The sequence below is a fragment of the Pseudoliparis swirei genome, chromosome 1 (assembly GCF_029220125.1).
Source record: "Pseudoliparis swirei isolate HS2019 ecotype Mariana Trench chromosome 1, NWPU_hadal_v1, whole genome shotgun sequence".
In the NCBI taxonomy this organism is placed as follows: Eukaryota; Metazoa; Chordata; class Actinopteri; order Perciformes; family Liparidae; genus Pseudoliparis; species Pseudoliparis swirei.
Window position 1 is genome coordinate 9,521,509 of NC_079388.1, and position 19,326 is coordinate 9,540,834.

Sequence of the window (19,326 nt, forward strand, 5' to 3'; positions counted from 1 at the left end):
ATATGTGTTAAACAGAGCATAATGTAAAACTAACGTTACTTACGTTCATATGCAGGTACAAATCGCAAAGTATGTACATTTCTAGTGAGGCACAATAGTCACCTAATATTTTGACGTCTATGGGTCCTTACAGAAAGGTGTGTTTACATCGACGTCACAGCAGTTTGCCGAAGGGTAGGTAGATTGTCTTTTAATTTCGTTTATTAAACACTGATATTGAAACATTTTGCCTGTGTTCTACCTGTTAGTACATTACTGGTCACTAATACCACCGTTAGTGTTAAAAACAGTTCCCTGTGTGGCACAGTTATTATAAATCATGAAGGAAGCGCTTCAGTGTTAGCATCTACAGCTAACTTCGGGCTAGCTAGCTTAGTTCGGCAAAACAAGAAATCGAAACTGAAGGGTTTTCTTCACTTCTCCGTGAATCGAAAACGTCATCGATTCCATAGTAAGGTGTTCAATCTTTTAACTTCTATCATGGTAGGCGCGGGGTTTTAAGAGTATTTTAAAAAAATTGCATTTAATATGTGTTAATAACGCGAAGGCCTAAAACGGCGAATTCCATTAACAGATGTCATACATTCTTCCCATGTTTTTTCGTATGCTTGAATAAATACCGTAACGCATTTATTCAATAAATAACTGTTGCGTTTATGAGATGATTTTATGTCTGTATAACGTTACAATTGACGATTGTGTGATGTTTTACGACAAGCCAGGTTCTGAGTCCCTTGACCCACTTAACAAGTTAAAGTGAACGCGTCGCCTTTAGAGAATGGTGAATTAATGACAAACCTCGATGAAATCTAAAGGAGCAAAGCTCCAATGACTGTAGAGTCTAGCGACTCACTCACAGAGTGATGACTGAATGAGTACTTGGCAAATGAGGCTACAGTGCGGCACTTTATCCGTTGAAGTTGGAAATGTCTGAACACTTTTTGGGGTTTTCCCAATTTCAGCAAGCCATCTTAATACTGTTGCATCTCTTATGGCCTAAACAATAGCCACTCGTATTATATATTTGACACATGCTGTGTACAATTGTGCTTATACTATTCTTTCCGATAGGTTTATGTTTAACTTCATACAAGTTTTATTACGCTAGTACAGGGCTTGCACCTCGCCTGAGGATCTGGTCTATCGACACACATCCATAATAGCAAAAAGAAGCTCATCTTCTCAAGACTCTGGCTTGGTCACAACTAGCAGTCCATAACTTAAATCTTTTTCAGATCAAGTTTGGATATATCAGCATCATGTTCCATGGGATACCAGTTACAGGAGGTGTGGGAGGAGGTAAGCCTTTTTGAATAAATCTAATATGCAAATTAGGTATTGAAACGTTTTTTTAACAGTAAATTAGAGTTAATGTTACTCAAAGTATGTATTTGCTTTTTTTCCACAGTTCCAGCCAATAAGCCTGAGTTATATGAGGTAAATGAAAAAACTGTGTGATGCTCAGCAAACAAAATGTGTAATACAACTAAAAGAAACACAATCAGTAATGCTATTACAATTATCTGTCTGTTTCAATCAGAAATATGCATTATTCCCCTTAGCCGCTTCAACATAAATCATGTTTTTTCAGGAGGTGAAATTATACAAGAATGCAAGAGAACGAGAGAAGTAAGTGTGTGATATATATTACTAGCCTAATATAAACACAGAGGAAACCAGAAATCAATAATGTGGTTTGTGTTCATCTCATTGTTAACCCTTTTTCTGAAGGTATGACAACATGGCTGAGTTGTTTGCAGTTGTCAAGACTATTCAGGCCCTGGAGAAGGCTTACATCAAAGATTGTGTCACACCGAATGAGTGAGTTATACTTAGAGTTTGATTTAGTTCAAACGATGAACAGCAATTACTGCTGTGACTTTAATTCGATATGTTTAATTAATGTGCAGGAGTTGTCTATTTCAGGTACACTGCTTCCTGTTCCAGGCTGTTGGTTCAGTATAAGGCTGCTTTCAAACAGGTTCAGGGCTCCGATGTAGGCTCCATCGACGATTTCTGCAGGAAATATAGAGTGAGTTCTTTGTTTTGAACATTTTCACAAATGAGCCATAAAAGTGTTCTACCAGTTCTTAGTAAGGATCTTACTCTTGTCATTTTGTTTCCTAGCTCGACTGCCCACTAGCCATGGAAAGGATTAAGGAGGATCGGCCAATCACTATCAAGGATGACAAAGGGAACCTCAACCGCTGCATTGCAGATATAGTTTCTGTACGTCCTCTTTCCTCCCCAACAAATTTAACAGTCAGCACAAACAGGAGGCTTATTTTGGGCATGTGCCAGAATAAAAAATTGTCATTTTTATGAAATGAATTAGTGTTCAGTTTTATATTTCTTGTTGGTGATTGAGGAAGTGGTAACGTATGTGTGAGCACTGTCTCATGTTCATCACTTTTTCTTCCAGCTCTTCATCACTGTGATGGACAAGCTGAGACTGGAGATCAGGGCCATGGATGAGGTAAATTAAAAAGTGTAACACTTAAACAAGAAACAGACTTAGAACAACTGCTTAATGGATTATTTTGTGTCGTTCCAGATCCAGCCAGACCTGAGGGAATTAATGGAAACCATGAACAGAATGAGCAACATGCCTCCAGACTCAGAGGCTACGGACAAAGTCAGCCTCTGGTTAGTTACACTGGGCAACCCAGTTAACATTGTTTATATTCTTTAGCCATAGTAGATGCTAAGCGCTACTTTAGTCACAGTAACACACGTGTACTTTTTAGATGAATGTACTGGTGACTATTTCTTATGGGTATGTGGTATATTAGTATGGCAAAAGCTTGGTTTATGTGTCCATGTTCAAACTTGAACAATCTTGCTACCTTATTTCTTTTTTTATATAATTCTAACTTTCTTAAGAGGGAGTCTTGGTTAAATATATTGTTTTTTTTAATGTAAATTGGTTCCGAGATTGATACTTGGCAGTCTGTCAATAAATCGTAACAGTTTTGCCATAACTGTTGTCTCCCTTGATTTACTTTCTCACCAGGTTGACCACCCTCAGCAGCATGTCCGCCTCAGACGAGTTGGATGATAACCAGGTGCGCCAGATGCTATTTGATCTCGAGTCAGCCTACAATGCCTTCAACCGCTTCCTCCACTCCTCCTGAAGCACCCGTCTGAAATTTTGACTCTCTATTTAGTATTAAAAAAAAACACTCTTTCTCCTTCTGGTTATTGTCAGGGAGTGGCTTTATATCTGTACAGGTTCTCATATCGATCCAATTATTCATCCGATTCACATGTCCTTTATTCATGTTAACTATTTAAACTTCACCGCCTTGTATACTCCACTGTCTGGTACATCATGCAGCCGTGCACACCGGGGTCACCCTGTGATGCGAGACGCTATTGGCCTCTTTTCTATTTCAACTTGTGTGATAATCTTTTAACATTGGCTGTTTATTCTATTCTGCCCGTGACAGTTTACTTCTAACTTTGTATGTAATAATCAATAAAGTAATTTTATACTTAGGTTTTTCAGTGCACAACAAAGAGCCATGATACAATATTGGGCAAAGTCTGCATATAAGGTTGCAATAGCTTGTTTGGGATCAAATTCCTTGTCATTTGGGTTTAAATTATGCTGCAAGAAATTCTCACATTACCTGTAGAATCCTGCTATAGAGTTCATGGAAAATGAATGCAACTGAAATTTGAACTTGGATTTAACTGCACTTTAAAATCATATTAAAACTGGTGAATAGTGTACATTTCAACAATACATTTTCCTTTAGTGGGGCTTTGGTCACTAGGTGGGTGAAAGTGATGCATACACGCGGCATATTAAGAGTTGTAAATAGTTGATTCTTTAAATGTAACTTTAGAAATAAAGAATAATCTACCTCCAACGTTGTTTTCCCAGAGTAAGAGCCCATTTGTTTTCTTTCCTATTCTCTTGTCGTAGTCTTGTTCAACTGCCCTGGGTTTAATTGTCCAACTTCCAGCCCTTTTCCTGAGGCAAAGTTACTTTTGCTTAAACTGAATTCCTTGTTCCACCCTAATGCAGCGCTCAATGTAACAAGTTTAACTAAATCATGCATTCTTTAACTTTATTCAGATCCCTCATCACTAAATTTGTTGCATGCATCATTTCAAGTCTTGCGATTTGAACAAGTTTCCATAACATTAGCAACGCCTCCATTGTTAGCAGCCTTGTAGGACTAGTCACAGGTTTTCACTTTGGCACCATTTCAGTTATTTACACAATACCACCACTGTCAAGCGGAATAGTGGCAAGTCTCTTGCTGGATTGGCTTGTTAAGCCATACCAACAGGTATAAGCACCCACTCATAGCCACCAAGAACTTTCAGAGAAACTTTATGTACACAAAAGTTGATTTCCAAACCAATTCATTTTATTTTTCCAAAGACGGGATACATGAAGCAAGTCAACGAAGCCCATGAGATCTGAAATGAAAGGTCAGAAAGAAAAGTGCTTTCAAACCTCAAGTGGCAGTAAGCCGACATCAGGGCAGAATAGGGTTATCCATTACATTAGCAGGAACTGGCTTACCCTTCAGTTGTAACTTGAGCTCCCTTTACTGAGAGTTGAAATGGGTCCCACTCATTCTAAAAATGAAAACACAACATTATAAGCAGCAAATTAGCTACAATGACATTTTACTGACATGGAAACCCAACCTGTGCTAGGCTCCAGTCTTGGCAGGAAGACGAGCTCCAATTGGCTGGTCGTTGGGACCCTGGGGCTGAGGTTGGTAGGGCTGAGGCTGACGGCGAGTCTGCTGGGGCTGGTAGCGAGGCTGGGACTGGTAGAGAGGCTGAGGTTTAGGCTGGGACTGGTAGAGAGGCTGAGGTTTAGGCTGGGGCTGGTAGAGAGGCTGCTGGGGCTGGAAGCGAGGCTGAGGTTTAGGCTGGGACTGGTAGAGAGGCTGAGGTTTAGGCTGGGGCTGGTAGAGAGGCTGAGGTTTAGGCTGGGCCTGGTAGAGAGGCTGAGGTTTAGGCTGGGACTGGTAGAGAGGCTGAGGTTTAGGCTGGGACTGGTAGAGAGGCTGAGGTTTAGGCTGGGACTGGTAGAGAGGCTGAGGTTTAGGCTGGGCCTGGTAGAGAGGCTGAGGTTTAGGCTGGGCCTGGTAGAGAGGCTGAGGTTTAGGCTGGGACTGGTAGAGAGGCTGAGGTTTAGGCTGGGCCTGGTAGAGAGGCTCAGGTTTAGGCTGGGACTGGTAGAGAGGCTGAGGTTTAGGCTGGGCCTGGTAGCGAAGCTGCTGGGGCTGGTAGAAAGGCTGCGGTTTAGGCTGGGCCTGGTAGAGAGGCTGAGGTTTAGGCTGGGCCTGGTAGAGAGGCTCAGGTTTAGGCTGGGACTGGTAGCCAGGCTGCGGTTTAGGCTGGGCCTGGTAGCGAAGTTGATGGGGACCGGGCTGATGTTTGGGCAGGGCCTGGTAGCCGGACTGAGGTTTAGGCTGGGGACCGGGCTGAGGCTTAGGCTGGTAGCCTGGCTGAGGCTGGGCCTGGTGGCGAGGCTGCTGTGGACCGGGCTGAGGTTTGGGCGGGTAGCGAGGCTGCTGGACAATGGGCTGAGGTTTGGGTGGGTAGCGAGGCTGCTGGACAATGGGCTGAGGTTTGGGTGGGTAGCGAGGCTGCTGGACAATGGGCTGAGGTTTGGGTGGGTAGCGAGGCTGCTGGACAATGGGCTGAGGTTTGGCCTGGTAGCGAGGCTGCTGGAGACTAAGCTGAGGTTTGGCCTGGTAGCGAGGCTGCTGGAGACTAAGCTGAGGTTTGGCCTGGTAGCGAGGCTGCTGGGCAATGGGCTGAGGTTTGGCCTGGTAGCGAGGCTGCTGGACAATGGGCTGAGGTTTGGGCTGAGGCCGATAGCGAGACTGCTGGTAGCGAAGCTGCTGTGGACTGGCCTGAGGTTTGGACTGGGGGTGAGGCTGCTGAGACACAGGCTGAGGTTTGGGCTGAGGCTGGTGGCGAGATTGTTGGGGCTCCGGGCGATGCTTGGACAGGTAGCCAGGGACCTGTGCTCTGGGCCATTTGAGGGGACCCTGAGGCTTGTAGCTTATGTCCTTTGTAACAGGCTCAAAGCCAGAATCGGAAGCTGTTGATAAAAAGCACCAATAAACAAGATCAATTAAAAAAAAATATTGAATTATGAGTGTGATTGTAACCTTTATAGTCTTACATTTATAGCGTGCCTGAAGTCCTCCAATAAAAAGCAGCAATAGCAGCACCACACTAAAAAAAAAAGCCAGTTTCAAACAATCCTCAGTTATTTAAAACAATTCTAAATGTATAATGTTGGTCATAGAAAGCATCACTTCAAAGTTAGGCCTACCGTAGTACAAGTCCCATGACTTCAGTCAGAAATGAGTTCAAATTGAAATGCCTCTATCTGACTTGCGCTGCCCCAAAAATACCAACTGTCTGTCTTCCTTCCACAGTTGTGCAGTGAAAGAAAACATAGGACCGACTATTTTAAGTTGTTTGGACAGCAACTCACAGTCAGGAATTGATTGAAAACAGGTGGTGGTAATGGGTCTGGGTTCATTGTGATACACAGGTGTCCTTCATTTTTATAATACTGTCAATTGCTTCCCGTTGTTAAGTCTCCAATGCATTGCCATAAAAAATACATCATCCATGTTCCCATCCACAAATACATCATCCACTTTTTCAAGCCTGAGACTGTTCATTCAAGTAAAAAAGTGATATCATTTTAGTAACTCTGAATATATTTTTTTACGAATTCTGAAGGAACATGCATCTTTCAAAGCTGCCCAAAAGCAAATTGATGTTTGGCAAAATCAAAGATTGATGAAATCAAGAAAACTCCACACCACTTTGCAACAATACATTTCACAATAGTTTAATTGACTCAAAAGGCCTTACACTGTGCTCAAATATTTAGGGGTTATTTTGTTTCCTTATTTGTTTAATGAGGAATGCCTGAAGTCTGCTGGACAATCATACTCTGTATTAGGGTCAGTAAAAAAGGGGTTCATCCCTCTTGTATTTGCCTATGTCTCTTGGGTGGGTTTGCTTTATGTTTTTGCTATTTTCATGTGCTAAAATCAGGTTGGAAATAAGTGGAATAATATTGTGTTTTGGTCATGAAAATCCAGGATAACACCAAAGATATTGCTAGTTGTGTCCAATTCAATCTACTTCTGCAGAACCATTGAGCCTATTGTAACAAACTAAAGATAAAGATTGTCAAAGGACTTTAGACGACACTCAAAGACACTTTACATAAGGCATAGACAAACAGAACAAAACTAAATAGAAAGACAAGGAGCAATCATTTTTTTGGGAGAGCCAAAGAGGATGGTGTTGCAGTAATCAAGTCTGGAGGTTATGAGGACATGGATGAGAATAGTGGCAGAGGACAGGGGGGGCTGAAGGTGTGCAATGTTCCTGAGGTGAAAGAAGGCAGTTTTGGTGATGTGGGGAAGGGGAAGGATGTAAATGATGAAGAGGAGGGGACCAAGCACAGAACCTTAGGGGACACCCTGGGTGACTGGGGAGGTGGAGGATTTACAGTTGTATCTTTGTAAATCTCCTCTGCTCATTTGCTCATGTTAAACAAGCAAATGCAATGCTATATGTCCAAGTTGATGAATATGCTGGCCTTAAATGTATGGTTTACAGCATCATTCCACATGTTTTGAGTTTTACATCTTTGTCATGGATAGCATCTTTTTACTGGACTCTGTAAGCGACTTCGGGTATTTAGAGAAGCTCTATATAAAATTGAAGGTTATTATTATTATTAATAGGCAAGTGACATTGGCACCATCTGCCCTGAAACTGACACATTGCTCATTCAAGTGGTCAGCCTGTTTCCTCTCTGTAGTTAAATGTGATATGTGTGGGTTAGCCAGTGTTGATCACTGAAAGAGTCAACTCACCTTTTATGTTTATATTGGCTTGTGGGGAGTAGTCCCTGTTTGCTGCAGAACTACCATTAGGGTGGCTATAGTTCATGGGGACAGTGGTTGAACTTGTTCCGTAACTCACAACCACAAGGTAGCTGGTTCAATCCCCATAGATTTTGCATGTTGAAGTGTCCTTGAGCAAGACACTAAACCCCCAGTTGCTCCCTAGGTGCTTCACTGCAGCCCACTGCTCCTTAATAACTAAGGATGGGTCAAATGCAGAGAAGAATTTCCCCACTGGGATCGATACAATAAAGTGTAGATTACATTTAAATTAAATTAAAACATCCATCAAACAGAAAAGAGGAACTTCATATAATTTGGAACATTTTAAAGGAGGCCACAAAATATCAATGTGTACAATTAAAAAGGAGGGCTTGACCAACACCATGATGCCCATCAGTAGATGTGTCTCAATTCCGCTGCTGCATCCTTGTGATCAGGAAGTGTTTGTGCTGCGGCTCCTTTAAGGACCAGGCGGCCGCCTGTTTGTTACCAGGGCGACAAGTAATGACACAACTCCGGATGGACTCTTTGCAGCAGGGGCAGTGTGCGCGAGCCAGTGAGTGAGCGAGCGAGTAAGTAAGTGTGTGTGTGTCTGTCTGTGGGAGTATCAGCATGACAAACAACCAGTGAGTACAGTGCTGGTGAACAGAGTGCATGTTTACAGTAACTCAATTTAATAAAAGCGAACCAGCTGCTTCTCCACGGCCATGGATTGAACATCAGACTAACGCTTACGCGACGCTACTCATCGCTGTCTACTAGTTGGCGTGCGTGTTGCCAGGTAAGACTCAATACTACAGAAAGTCTCGTCTTTTGCTATCATGTATTTTCTTGCAAATGATCTTCCTGTAGATCTTCCAATTTGAAGCTACATTTCTGACGGACGTGTCTCCACAATTCAGTCATTTCTACCAATAGTTTTCATGTCTTCCAGAAACTCAAGACCACTGATCTCTTTGAGAAATATTCAAAGGATATGGTGATGATTTCTAAGCAGAGGAGCGTACTATTTTAAACAACATGAGCAAAAAATCTACAAACGTGTCTGAGGTGGAGGACCACATTTCTCTGAAGTATGAAATCAAGAAGAGACTCGGAAAGGGGGTGAGTGACCTTTTGTCTCTTCATTTACTGGATTTCATGGACATGGAAGCTAATTTATCCCAGGCTATACAGTATACAATATAATCACAATCATAACAAAGCTCCTTTCGGGGCCTTTAGCAGGAATCCCCATTTGCACACAGTTTGTGAGTTACTAAACAGTTTCGAAGCTGTTTTGACAAACACCTTTCTTTACATCAATAGTTGCTCTATCTGTACCTTAATGTTGGCCACATCTATAAGCCCCCATGTACTTTAGCCTTAAGAAAAATTCCAGAAATTATCCAGACTTAAGGTCCTAAATAACAGGGTTATAAGCAAGGATTTATTTACTTTGGCAGGACAAACTATTGCTTTGCAGATCAGCTGAGGTATAAGGACACTTGCTCCTTTTAGAGCCTAAACCCCTTTGTTTTTCTCTCCACTGTATGGTTGCCACAGAACTAAAAACAGCATGGTTTCTTTCCATTGACTATCCACAGAGACTCACAAATTGCTGCTCTGTTTGCAATAGCCAGGTGGTAATTGCCACGGGACACGTCATATTGGCTAACTAGACATACCTGAGGGCCTGTGACTCATGTTATACATTTGTTTAACCTGTTTACAGTTGAGTTATGTGCTAAAGGCACCATATGCAGTGTTGCTTTAGTGAGCCGAAGCATAATGAGCAGCACTGTGCTAATTTACTTGAAAGAGTCATAAAGTGCTCTTACGGCAGAAAAGAAGCTACATTATTCTGAAGAAATCGCTGTGTCTTTTTTTGAAATTGGGGTTTAATTGACAGATACAAAAGCCACCTGATGCACAACAGGGCCGTGTGAATCCGATCCACTGCCTCCAGTGACAGTGTGCTCTGATGACCTGCCTCACTGCTGCCTTTGTTATGCTTGACTTCACCGCCTTCATCAGCACCCTGACTCTCCCTTCCCTGTTGGGATGAGCTACCATTGAGGACGCATATGTCATGTCTTCACCTTTTCTAATAGGAATATGGTGCTCAGAAGTGCAGTTTGTTTTATTTGGGATTAAAAGTTACACATACTGCACACATGAAAGGCACATACTATCTTGATCCTTATATCAGACATTCTTATGCAAAGGAACAATACAACCATTTAGACAACCTCCTGGGAATACAACTATTTAAAATTAATATGGAAAAAGAAATAACAGCTGAATAAATTAAACAAAAAGAATACTAAAAATTATTGAAAATGTTGCTAAATTTCAGATCTTTATCTGGAGATGGATCGGCTGCATTGACTTATTACCTTTAGTATTTCTGAATTCCTGCTACAGCCCTGACACTAGTGTTTTCCTAATTTAGTTTTCAATATTTTTGAGCGTGGTTGACATCCTGCAGTACAAATTATATAAATACATCACAGAATATAAGCCAGCTATTGCATGGAGAAGGGTTGACCTGATGTGTGACCTGTATGTTGTATCTCTCTCAGGCTTATGGCATCGTATGGAAAGCAGTTGACAGACAGACAGGCGAGATTGTGGCTGTGAAGAAGATCTTTGATGCCTTCAGGAACAGGACAGATGCCCAGGTGAGTGCTTGATGTGTCCGCTATGTGACAATGAAGTAAAGTCATTATTGTTTCCTGTTAACTTTATTCAAATAGTCTTGTGTTGCAAATTTGTTTTTTTCCTTTTTCTGATAATTGTCGAAGTGTTTCCCAATTTGGCTCCCTTTCCTGTTTCAATAGCAAGATGAGTTTGGGTAATGATTAAACAGAACTAGAGGCTTGTGTGTGCCTAGTTTATGGCTGTGTGTTGGTTGCAGATTTCATATCTAAATTGTAATTTGTTTTATTCCCTTTTCAGCGGACGTTCAGGGAAATCATGTTCCTCCAGGTAACGATAATAGTTGTGTTTAAAGCTAATATCAACAGACTTTCTCCGTGACTTTTTCTTCCCCATCCCTTTATACACATGCTGGAAAGGTTTCTTCACCAATTTTGCAGCTGTTCAGTTTGAGCCATTGAGCAACGACACTCCTGGTACAGTGTGTTGAAAAATGTATAGTTACAAATTTAAACATTATTATTATTACCTTGAAAGAGATTGACAATGCAACAATGTGCCTGTCTAACGTGGCTTGTTATCAACATATTCCTGTTTGATTATTAATCTGCTGACCTACAGTTATGTGACCTTAAACTATGCCTCTTCCCCCTAATCAGCTATCGTCCTCTGACGTGTTCTAGTACCGTAATAGGGTTTATAGTGACCATTATGTAATCTCTCTTAAAACATTCCCTTCTGTTTAAACAACATTTACACAATACCTGCCAGTCATTATGGGCTTTCTATCTGTATGGTTTCTGTTACTAAAAATCTAAATTCTGTTTTCAGGAGTTTGGAGATCATCCCAACATTGTCAAACTTCTAAATGTTGTCAGAGCTCAAAATGATAAAGACATATACCTCATATTTGAATATATGGGTAAGTGTTTGGAGGTTTTTTGGACACAGACATAGCTAGAAAAAATAATCGTTAATCAGCTATGACACATCACTATGGTGAAGAGTATGGCTGCAGTGATTCTTAGCAGTTTAGATTTTTTGTGTGTGTGCATGTGCGTGTGTGCGTGTGTGTGTGCGTCATTCAGCTGGCTGCACTGTCTTTACTGCTGAGTCCACAGATTGGCCTCACCCTCTCTGCAGTCCAATCCATGACTGTACACCAGCATCCATTGCAGACCTCTACTATTTCTTTCTGGCATTTTTATTTTTGGAACTCGGTTAAAATTATGGAGGATCATGAGTTCAGCAGCTCTCTGCCAAAACTCACAAATAACTGATGACGATTGAATCATTGGTAGAAGTTACTGCAACGGTCATGTAATCATGATACAAATGTTCTTCCTTGTACCAGATACCGACCTGCATGCAGTGATAAAGAAAGGCTCCCTGCTGAAGGACATCCACAAACGTTATGTGATGTACCAGCTCCTCAAAGCCATCAAATACCTGCATTCAGGAAATGTTATCCACAGGGACCAAAAGGTAAGCCTGGTGGACAGTACTAAGCGTTAGTCCATTTATACATGTATTAGTATTCACAGTATATGTTTTGGGAACCTAAAACATGTTGCAGTAAAAAAAAGGTCTTTATTTTGATTTAAAGAAAACCAACTTAAATACTGTCATTGGACTTATATCTTCACAGTATCACAAGTTCATGATGTCCTGTATCTTTGTTTGTGGTTGCTCTTTACTTTCCCAAATAATTAAGTAATTGTTTGTTTTTTGATATTTTAAAATATTGAAAAGTTCTTTCTAAAGCTCAAGTTGACCTCTTCAAATTGTTTGCTTTGGTCGACCAACAGTCCAAAGCATAAAGCGTTTCAGTCTATGCTGATATAAAACCCATACAGATGTTAATTACTTTCATATTGAAAATGCGGAAGGTAATGTTTTGATCGCCGTGTATTTGTATGCGTGCGTGCGTGCGTTTAATTCGCATAAGTCAAAAAGTATTAAACCGAATCGCATGAAATTTGGTGGGATGATTGGTTATTATCCGGGGACCATTTGATTAGATTTTGGGATCGATCGGGTCAAATGTCAAGGTCATGAAAAGGTCAACATCTTCTTTGAATCGCATGAAATTTGGTGGGATGATTGGTTATTATCCGGGGACCATTTGATTAGATTTTGGGATCGATCGTCTCAAAGGTCAAGGTCATGAAAAGGCCAAAATGTGGCTGCGGCGAAGGTATGCGCTCTACCGAGTGCCCGTTCTAGTTGTATCAGTTCTAATGTAAATCTAAGCAACGTTGTACAAAATACTGTTTCATGCAATTGCATTCACTAACACCTGACATGGCTACACAAAATGGCCTCTAATCCAAGAGACTAGAAATCCTTCCCTCCTTCACTATTGTTCCACCTCTTTTCACTGTTTGTTTGTGATTTCTGTTTTCATACCTCGGTCGAGATGCTCGATTTCTGTGAAAACACAGACTATTATTTTCCCTGTGAAGAGTGTTTCTCTTGTCGGTTTCCCACAGCCATCTAATGTACTGCTGGACACTGACTGTGTAGTCAAGCTGTGTGATTTTGGCCTGGCCAGATCCCTCAATCATATCCAAGAGGACAGTGGGAATCCGGCACTGACGGAGTACGTGGCCACGCGGTGGTACCGAGCTCCTGAGATCCTGCTGGGATCCACGAGGTATCACCTGCTGTGCATCTGTTAGTCAGTATCTGTACCACGTCTTCTTGTGGCGCTTTTTCTTCACAGCAGTTGATTTAACAATGATGGAGAAGGTGACCCTCCTGTTACCTTAGGGTCAATTTGACCCCATTCAATGTTTAACCCTCCTGTTACCTTAGGGTCAATTTGACCCCATTCAATGTTTAACCCTCCTGTTACCTTTAGGGTCAATTTGACCCCATTCAATGTTTAATGTCGGTGTTCTTTCGGGTCAATTTGACCCCAGGCTGTTTTTCACTGTGTCAAACATATAAGAAATATCAACTTTTTTATATATTTAAAGGGCTATTTAGGTAGTCAACAAACAAACATAAAGCACCTCACACTTAAACTTGGAAAACAATATTAATTCTAATAATTTTCTGGAGGTTTTAATTGCTGGGGTCAAATTGACCCCATGGGTAAAATATGTCAGTAAATATAAAGGTAACAGGAGGGTTAAACATTGAATGGGGTCAAATTGACCCAAAGGTAACAGGAGGGTTAAAACATCTTAATTCAAGGGACGGAATCCTGTAGAAAGTAAGTTGTGAGTGTTCCATAAGAGGAGTACATCTCGTCCAAAGGTACACTAAAGGTGTGGACATGTGGAGCCTCGGCTGTATCCTGGGAGAGATGCTGCTTGGAAAAGCCCTGTTCCCCGGGACGTCCACCATTAATCAAATAGAGAAGATCATGATCGCCATACCACACCCCAGCCCAGAAGGTAATCAAAGTACTTTACTTGTAGTAATGGCCTGCATTAATCGTTTTTAATAAATTAAATGTGATTTAACTTTCAGATATTCTTGCAATCAAGTCTGAATATGGATCCTCTGTCATTCAGAGAATGTTACTGAAGTAAGAACATTTTGTTTTATGTTTTGAAACTCCTACAGTACATAGCACAGGTTAACAATTAAATAGGTTATTTTTGTATGTGTAGCCTATTTATTTATGTAAATATAAATAACCAACCATACATCTGTTGAACTTCACACGGTCAGCTCACATGGATTACTTTGTTAATGCAAATACAGAATGTAGACAGTTTTTTAATATGCAAATACAGAGGGTAGACAGTTCGTTAATATGTACTGTAAATATAGAGTGTACGCAGTTGCTGGTGATGCGTGGCCTCTTTCTTACCGTGTCACTCCTGGCATAGAGCTAGTTTTGTGAGTGACAAATGTAACAAATGTCCTCCACTGGAAAGACTGTTATCAGAGCCTGCAAGTGGAGGTGGGCCTGATTACACTACATGCTCAGAGAGCAGGAGCAGTAATGAGTGTGGAGAAAGGGAAATCATGAACTATAATGACAGCTTTAAAAGACCACCTTGTTGAAAAGGGAGTGTTGCATATGAGCAGTGCAGAGAATTAGACTTGCTATATTTCTAATCTTTAGACAGTTTGTAAACTGCAAATATCTGTCTGTACTTTAAAAGGAAAAGTGTTTGTATATATGTATGTTTAACTCTAAACTAAACTAAAATGTTATCCTTTAAAGGGTACCTGTAGTGCAAAACAATATGTAGCCAGATCAAAAGATAATGTGTTTCTAAAGTGTATTCATGCACTGACGGTCCAGTATTCAATAACAATACGTAGTTTAGGCTGTTCAAAGTCCTCAAATCCGACATGCGACAGTGCACTGGAGCTTGAATATGTCGCGGGTGGTGTGACGTCACATCGTTGCTAGATCGACAGCCAGCCACAGCGGATGTGTTCAGATACCAATGTAAACAACGTCGAGCGCTCGCAAACAAATGCTGAGAGATTGAGAATATGGACGATGAAAGATTGTCTGATTCAGCAACTGGATACTTGTTTGAACCTTTAAAAGCAGACTATCCCCATTTAGTGAATTGTGACAGCGATGATAGCGATGATTCTGATGAAGTTGATGCCGAAGGACCGCCGGTCCAGATGCTTCACCGTGCGGACCGTGCACGCAAGTCGGCGGACGTTTGGTGCAGTTGTGGGAAATGTGTGCCACAGAAAACAGACATAGAGTGCATTTGTTGTAAAGAGCACGAACTTATGTCCGATGATATAGCAGGGCTCTCAAGTTTTGAAGACAGGCAAGCGTGAGATTTCCATCAGCACCCGATACAGCTGACTGTTGCGCGCGCCGGCATCGAGCCGAAAAGAGTTGTCGACGGGGGGGGGTGCTAGTGACTATTTCTACTCAACAATCGATCGGCGTATTGAGCACCCCTGCATTCAAGCATTAAATAGCCGAGAGGTTTTTTCAGCGTGAGGAATTAGATGTGTGGCGGGAGTGCGTGAGACTTGAGAGCCCTGATATAGTGTCATTAGACCTCATCTGCTTCACACAAAAGAGTGAGCTTGATAGCTACATCGCGCATAAGCCAGCGCTGGAGATGTCTTTCATTGATGCAATGATCGGCCGACATGTTCGGGGGTGCTAGTGACTTTTTCTTTGCTCCGTCCGTCCCGATGCGCGCAAACCGGTGTCGGGAGCTCCGCGGCGCACGAGACGGCGGGCAGAGGACTGTCAACGCAACACGTAGAGACAGAAATGACGTGCTTCTGCTGTAATGTGGCGCTATAGAGAAAGTGACAGGGGGGCGGGCCAATTTTTTTTAATGTCATGCGATCTACCAATACTACGCCGCGATCGACTGGCGGGTCGCCGCGATCGACGTATTGAGCACCCCTGATATAGATTGTGTAATTCTTGAGGCCACCGATCTATCCCAAGAAGCAACGCGTGTAGAAGTGGCTCCGGATTGGCTGAATTCCTTTCAACGACTCTACGTCATAGTTAGCTTTGAGCTGGAGTAAATAACTAGCAAAATGGCTGCGCCCACGGATTCGGAATTTTGACAAAGAAATGTAAATCCTCGGGCTATGCGTTACTTGTTGACAATAGCAGCGGGGTAAATATGATTTATTTGATGCGCCGAATGGATGTAGCACGTTGTTGTTTTGCACTACAGGTACCCTTTAAATGTAATTCTGTGATAGCAGAGTAATGCTAGATCTCTGAAGTCCCCTTTTAAACATCTCCCTTCCTTCCTTCACCAGACCACAGGTGCCTTTAAAGGATCTTCTCCAGCCTTCTGCGCCTCCTGATGCTCTGGACCTGTTGAGAGCTTTGCTAGTTTTCAACCCAGACAAGCGGCTGACTGCTGAGCAAGCGCTCCAGCACCCATATGTAGCCAGGTATTTTTTTAAATCAAGAATTACAATTAATTAATTGATTAGTAACTGTGGTTTCCCTAACCGCAACATCATTGTATTGATGTCTTTTTATTCTATTCTCTTTAGTGTGCTCAGGTGAACAGTATAAGAAGTCCTCTGTATATGTTGCTGCATAGATTAAGTCTAAAGACATCAATATTTGATACATTCATAATTGTGTTTTCTGTCTCTGCAGGTTTCATAATCCAGCCAAGGAGCCAGCTCTTAACTATGATGTCGTGCTAACGGTGGATGATAATGTGCAATTATCTGTTGTTCAGTACCGCAACCAACTTTATGAGGTAAAAACAACCCAATTAATTAGATTACTGAGCAGTGTATTGCAGAAATAATATTTTTTGACCTGATTACCAAGGTTAAACCTAAGTGTCCTCTTTATCTCAGATGATACTGGAGAGGAGAACTAATCAGGGGGTGCTAAGGCTGCCAAAAGACGTAGGCTGTGTCAGCAGCACGGAGAAGCCCAAAGTGAAGGACAAAGTAGAGAAGGGCGCAGCGGCAGCAGATGGGGACGAAGACCACGAGGGGAAAACACAACATGAAGAAACAAACCACGAGCCTTCATACACAGTCACTAAACCTGGGCCTGTGAACATCTCAACTCCTCTTGCTGTAGAGAAGACGAGTCCATTATCAAGCCCTTGCTTGGGAAAGCTCACATACAACCCCATCACACATGCCCCAAGTATGTCTGAATAAAAACAAATTCTGGGCTGGTTATCGAAATATAATACTTTTTGGAACTGATCAAAATATATTCCCAACACAGAGAATAAAAATAGGCCTGAGTGTTTTGTATATTATCACAATATCTAAGCCTATAGAACATTTGGAAAAAAAAGAAAATAATGCGATCGAAGTTAGCTTCGTTTATTGTGTGTTTTGTATCTTTTTATTTGGTTTATGATTCATTCAAAATATGTTTTATGGAGGTAGAAAGAGAGATAAGCTGTACTTGTGTGTGTGTATATAGAATTATTTGAGAGGCACTGGATTTTTTTATACAACATTATCACGTGTGTATTATCAATATTTCAAATCCAAAAATTCGGAGGTAGAAAACAAAAACTCTTTTCTCCACTCAGATGGTTTTGTTCGGAGTCCAGCTGGTCCTCCTCATAACTACCCCTCTGCTGCAGCCAGCAGGAAACTACTGGCCCAGATGAGTAATGGAGATGCAACAGCATCACCAACAGAGGGCGCCAACACGAATGTAGTAAGCTGACACACTTCAGTCCAATTCCTGTTCAGTTTCGTTTTCCCTAGCTGTGATGTCATCTTGTTTCGTTTTTACATCCTTTTTTCTTGCATTCTCTCTTACTCGTGATGTTATTGTGGCTCGGTCTGTAAGTTGCTCTGTCTCTTATCCCTACCCTCACGAGTCTATGGACCAGATTCTCCAGCGTGGCCGCTCAGCCCCTGTTGTCCATAACCGCTCCTTCTCCTTGACCCTGAACCAACCCCAGAACAACCTGCTGGTACGCAAGGATGAGCCATCCCTGTCCTCTGGGCTATGCGTCACATCTGCACGCTTGGTTAGAACGCAACCTCTCTGGACATGTAGAATACAACATAACGCCAGGATGCAATTTCCGGCTATTAACACGCTTGAGACAATTTAGAATAAAGATATACATTGTAAAGCTGTGTGGCTTTGCTGACATGGAATGGCTCTCGTGACTTTGGTTTCTTCCCATGCAGAACCAGCGCTCCAACTCTCAGGTTCGAGAGACTCGGTCACCGACTCGGTTCAGCAGGAAAGTATTTCAGAGTAACTGTAATGTGGCAGCTGCAGGCGACCCCCGAGCCAAACTTGGCAGCTATTCCCAAGCCTATGGTACCATCAACAAGACTGATCTAGACAATCTGCTTCGGAGCCGTCCTTACAATCAGTAACGGCTGACATGTCAACAACAACAAAGGGGCCGAACGAACCCACACAAGATGTGCCTTGCACAAGGATGTTAGATACAAAGCAAGCTGAAAAAAAGACTGTTGCACCTCTTGTAAATTGTATATATGGAGACATATCTGTTGCTGTAGATTTTCCAAAGGCCTGATTACCATTGAGCACCTTTGAGCACATTATCATCTGAAATGAAACATTCACATGCTGAATATTCTTAAATATGTTTGTTTTAACTAATTATCAGCCAGGGCGTCAATAGAGGCTCACAAAATACCTTTTACCCCGGGGTCCAATGCAGGGTCCAACCAGACATGCTTTTTCATGTAATCTATAGCCAATGAGCTATAGGATAACGATTGTATGCACATCAAGCCAGTGGGTTGTTGATGGACACATGACAATTGTAAAATATGCAATAACTGTTTGAATTGATGATTCAACAATTAATTGTTTTTCATGTGAATGCAGCAGCAATAAACCTACTTGTTCCTGAAAGAAAAACATTCCCGAACCCAGTTTAAAATGTTGAACCAACATGGATGAGTATGGCAATAAACCACCATAAAGTTTAATAATTAACAGAGGTGGAAGTTCTCAGATCCTTGCTTTTTACTTCAAATTCTTTATACTTTGACCTTTTGGGGTTTCAAACTTGTATTTATATTTTCCAAAATTGATGGTAATTAGAAGTCTAGAGGAAAATCTCTCTGGTGGAAATGCTAACAATGCATAGGCATCTGAGACATGTCGAGGGGCCTTAGTTCGCAAGCCTAAAAAAAAGCCTGGAAATCACTAGTTTAGTCTTAAACAATTATTGTATTTATATGTTTTTTTATATCTAAATTTGTAATCTGAAAAGTTTCATAACTACAGCTGTCAGATAAATAAAGTACAAAGTACTTGACGTGGGTGGATTCAAAGGTCTGTACCCAGGACACTGAAATG

The 19,326-nt window shown here is 41.6% G+C and overlaps 2 protein-coding genes across 3 annotated transcripts; both read left to right on the forward strand.

Moving 5' to 3' along the window:
- Positions 1-141: 141 nt before the first annotated feature.
- On the forward strand, positions 142-3,875 carry vps28 (VPS28 subunit of ESCRT-I). The gene is made up of 10 exons (XM_056413097.1): positions 142-174; positions 1,236-1,299; positions 1,409-1,437; positions 1,592-1,629; positions 1,732-1,821; positions 1,927-2,032; positions 2,128-2,229; positions 2,423-2,476; positions 2,555-2,646; positions 3,014-3,875. The coding sequence occupies exons 2-10, from the start codon at positions 1,260-1,262 to the stop codon at positions 3,132-3,134; spliced, it is 672 nt and encodes a 223-aa protein (XP_056269072.1). The 5' UTR covers positions 142-174; positions 1,236-1,259; the 3' UTR covers positions 3,135-3,875.
- Positions 3,876-8,504: 4,629 nt separating this feature from the next.
- mapk15 (mitogen-activated protein kinase 15) lies at positions 8,505-19,285 on the forward strand. 2 transcript variants are annotated; one of them, XM_056418114.1, is made up of 15 exons: positions 8,505-8,706; positions 8,860-9,029; positions 10,490-10,588; positions 10,866-10,895; positions 11,397-11,487; positions 11,920-12,050; positions 13,058-13,221; positions 13,830-13,969; positions 14,046-14,103; positions 16,296-16,433; positions 16,648-16,753; positions 16,857-17,157; positions 17,558-17,688; positions 17,855-18,007; positions 18,174-19,285. In XM_056418114.1, the coding sequence occupies exons 2-15, from the start codon at positions 8,946-8,948 to the stop codon at positions 18,366-18,368; spliced, it is 1,821 nt and encodes a 606-aa protein (XP_056274089.1). In that variant the 5' UTR covers positions 8,505-8,706; positions 8,860-8,945; the 3' UTR covers positions 18,369-19,285. The 2 variants fall into 2 exon arrangements, with proteins under 2 accessions (XP_056274089.1, XP_056274097.1); XM_056418122.1 differs by having other exon boundaries at positions 17,855-17,950.
- Positions 19,286-19,326: the final 41 nt, after the last annotated feature.

Bases quoted from the DNA above. Each gene is read 5' to 3' on its own strand.
- vps28 (XM_056413097.1), top strand. From the start codon at position 1,260: ATGTTCCATGGGATACCAGTTACAGGAGGTGTGGGAGGAG. The intron at 1,438-1,591 runs GTAAATGAAAAA...ATGTTTTTTCAG, and splicing joins ATAAGCCTGAGTTATATGAG to GAGGTGAAATTATACAAGAA. The intron at 1,822-1,926 runs GTGAGTTATACT...TGTCTATTTCAG, and splicing joins GATTGTGTCACACCGAATGA to GTACACTGCTTCCTGTTCCA.
- mapk15 (XM_056418114.1), top strand. From the start codon at position 8,946: ATGAGCAAAAAATCTACAAACGTGTCTGAGGTGGAGGACCACATTTCT. The intron at 17,158-17,557 runs GTATGTCTGAAT...TTCTCCACTCAG, and splicing joins CCCCATCACACATGCCCCAA to ATGGTTTTGTTCGGAGTCCA. The intron at 17,689-17,854 runs GTAAGCTGACAC...TACCCTCACGAG, and splicing joins AGGGCGCCAACACGAATGTA to TCTATGGACCAGATTCTCCA.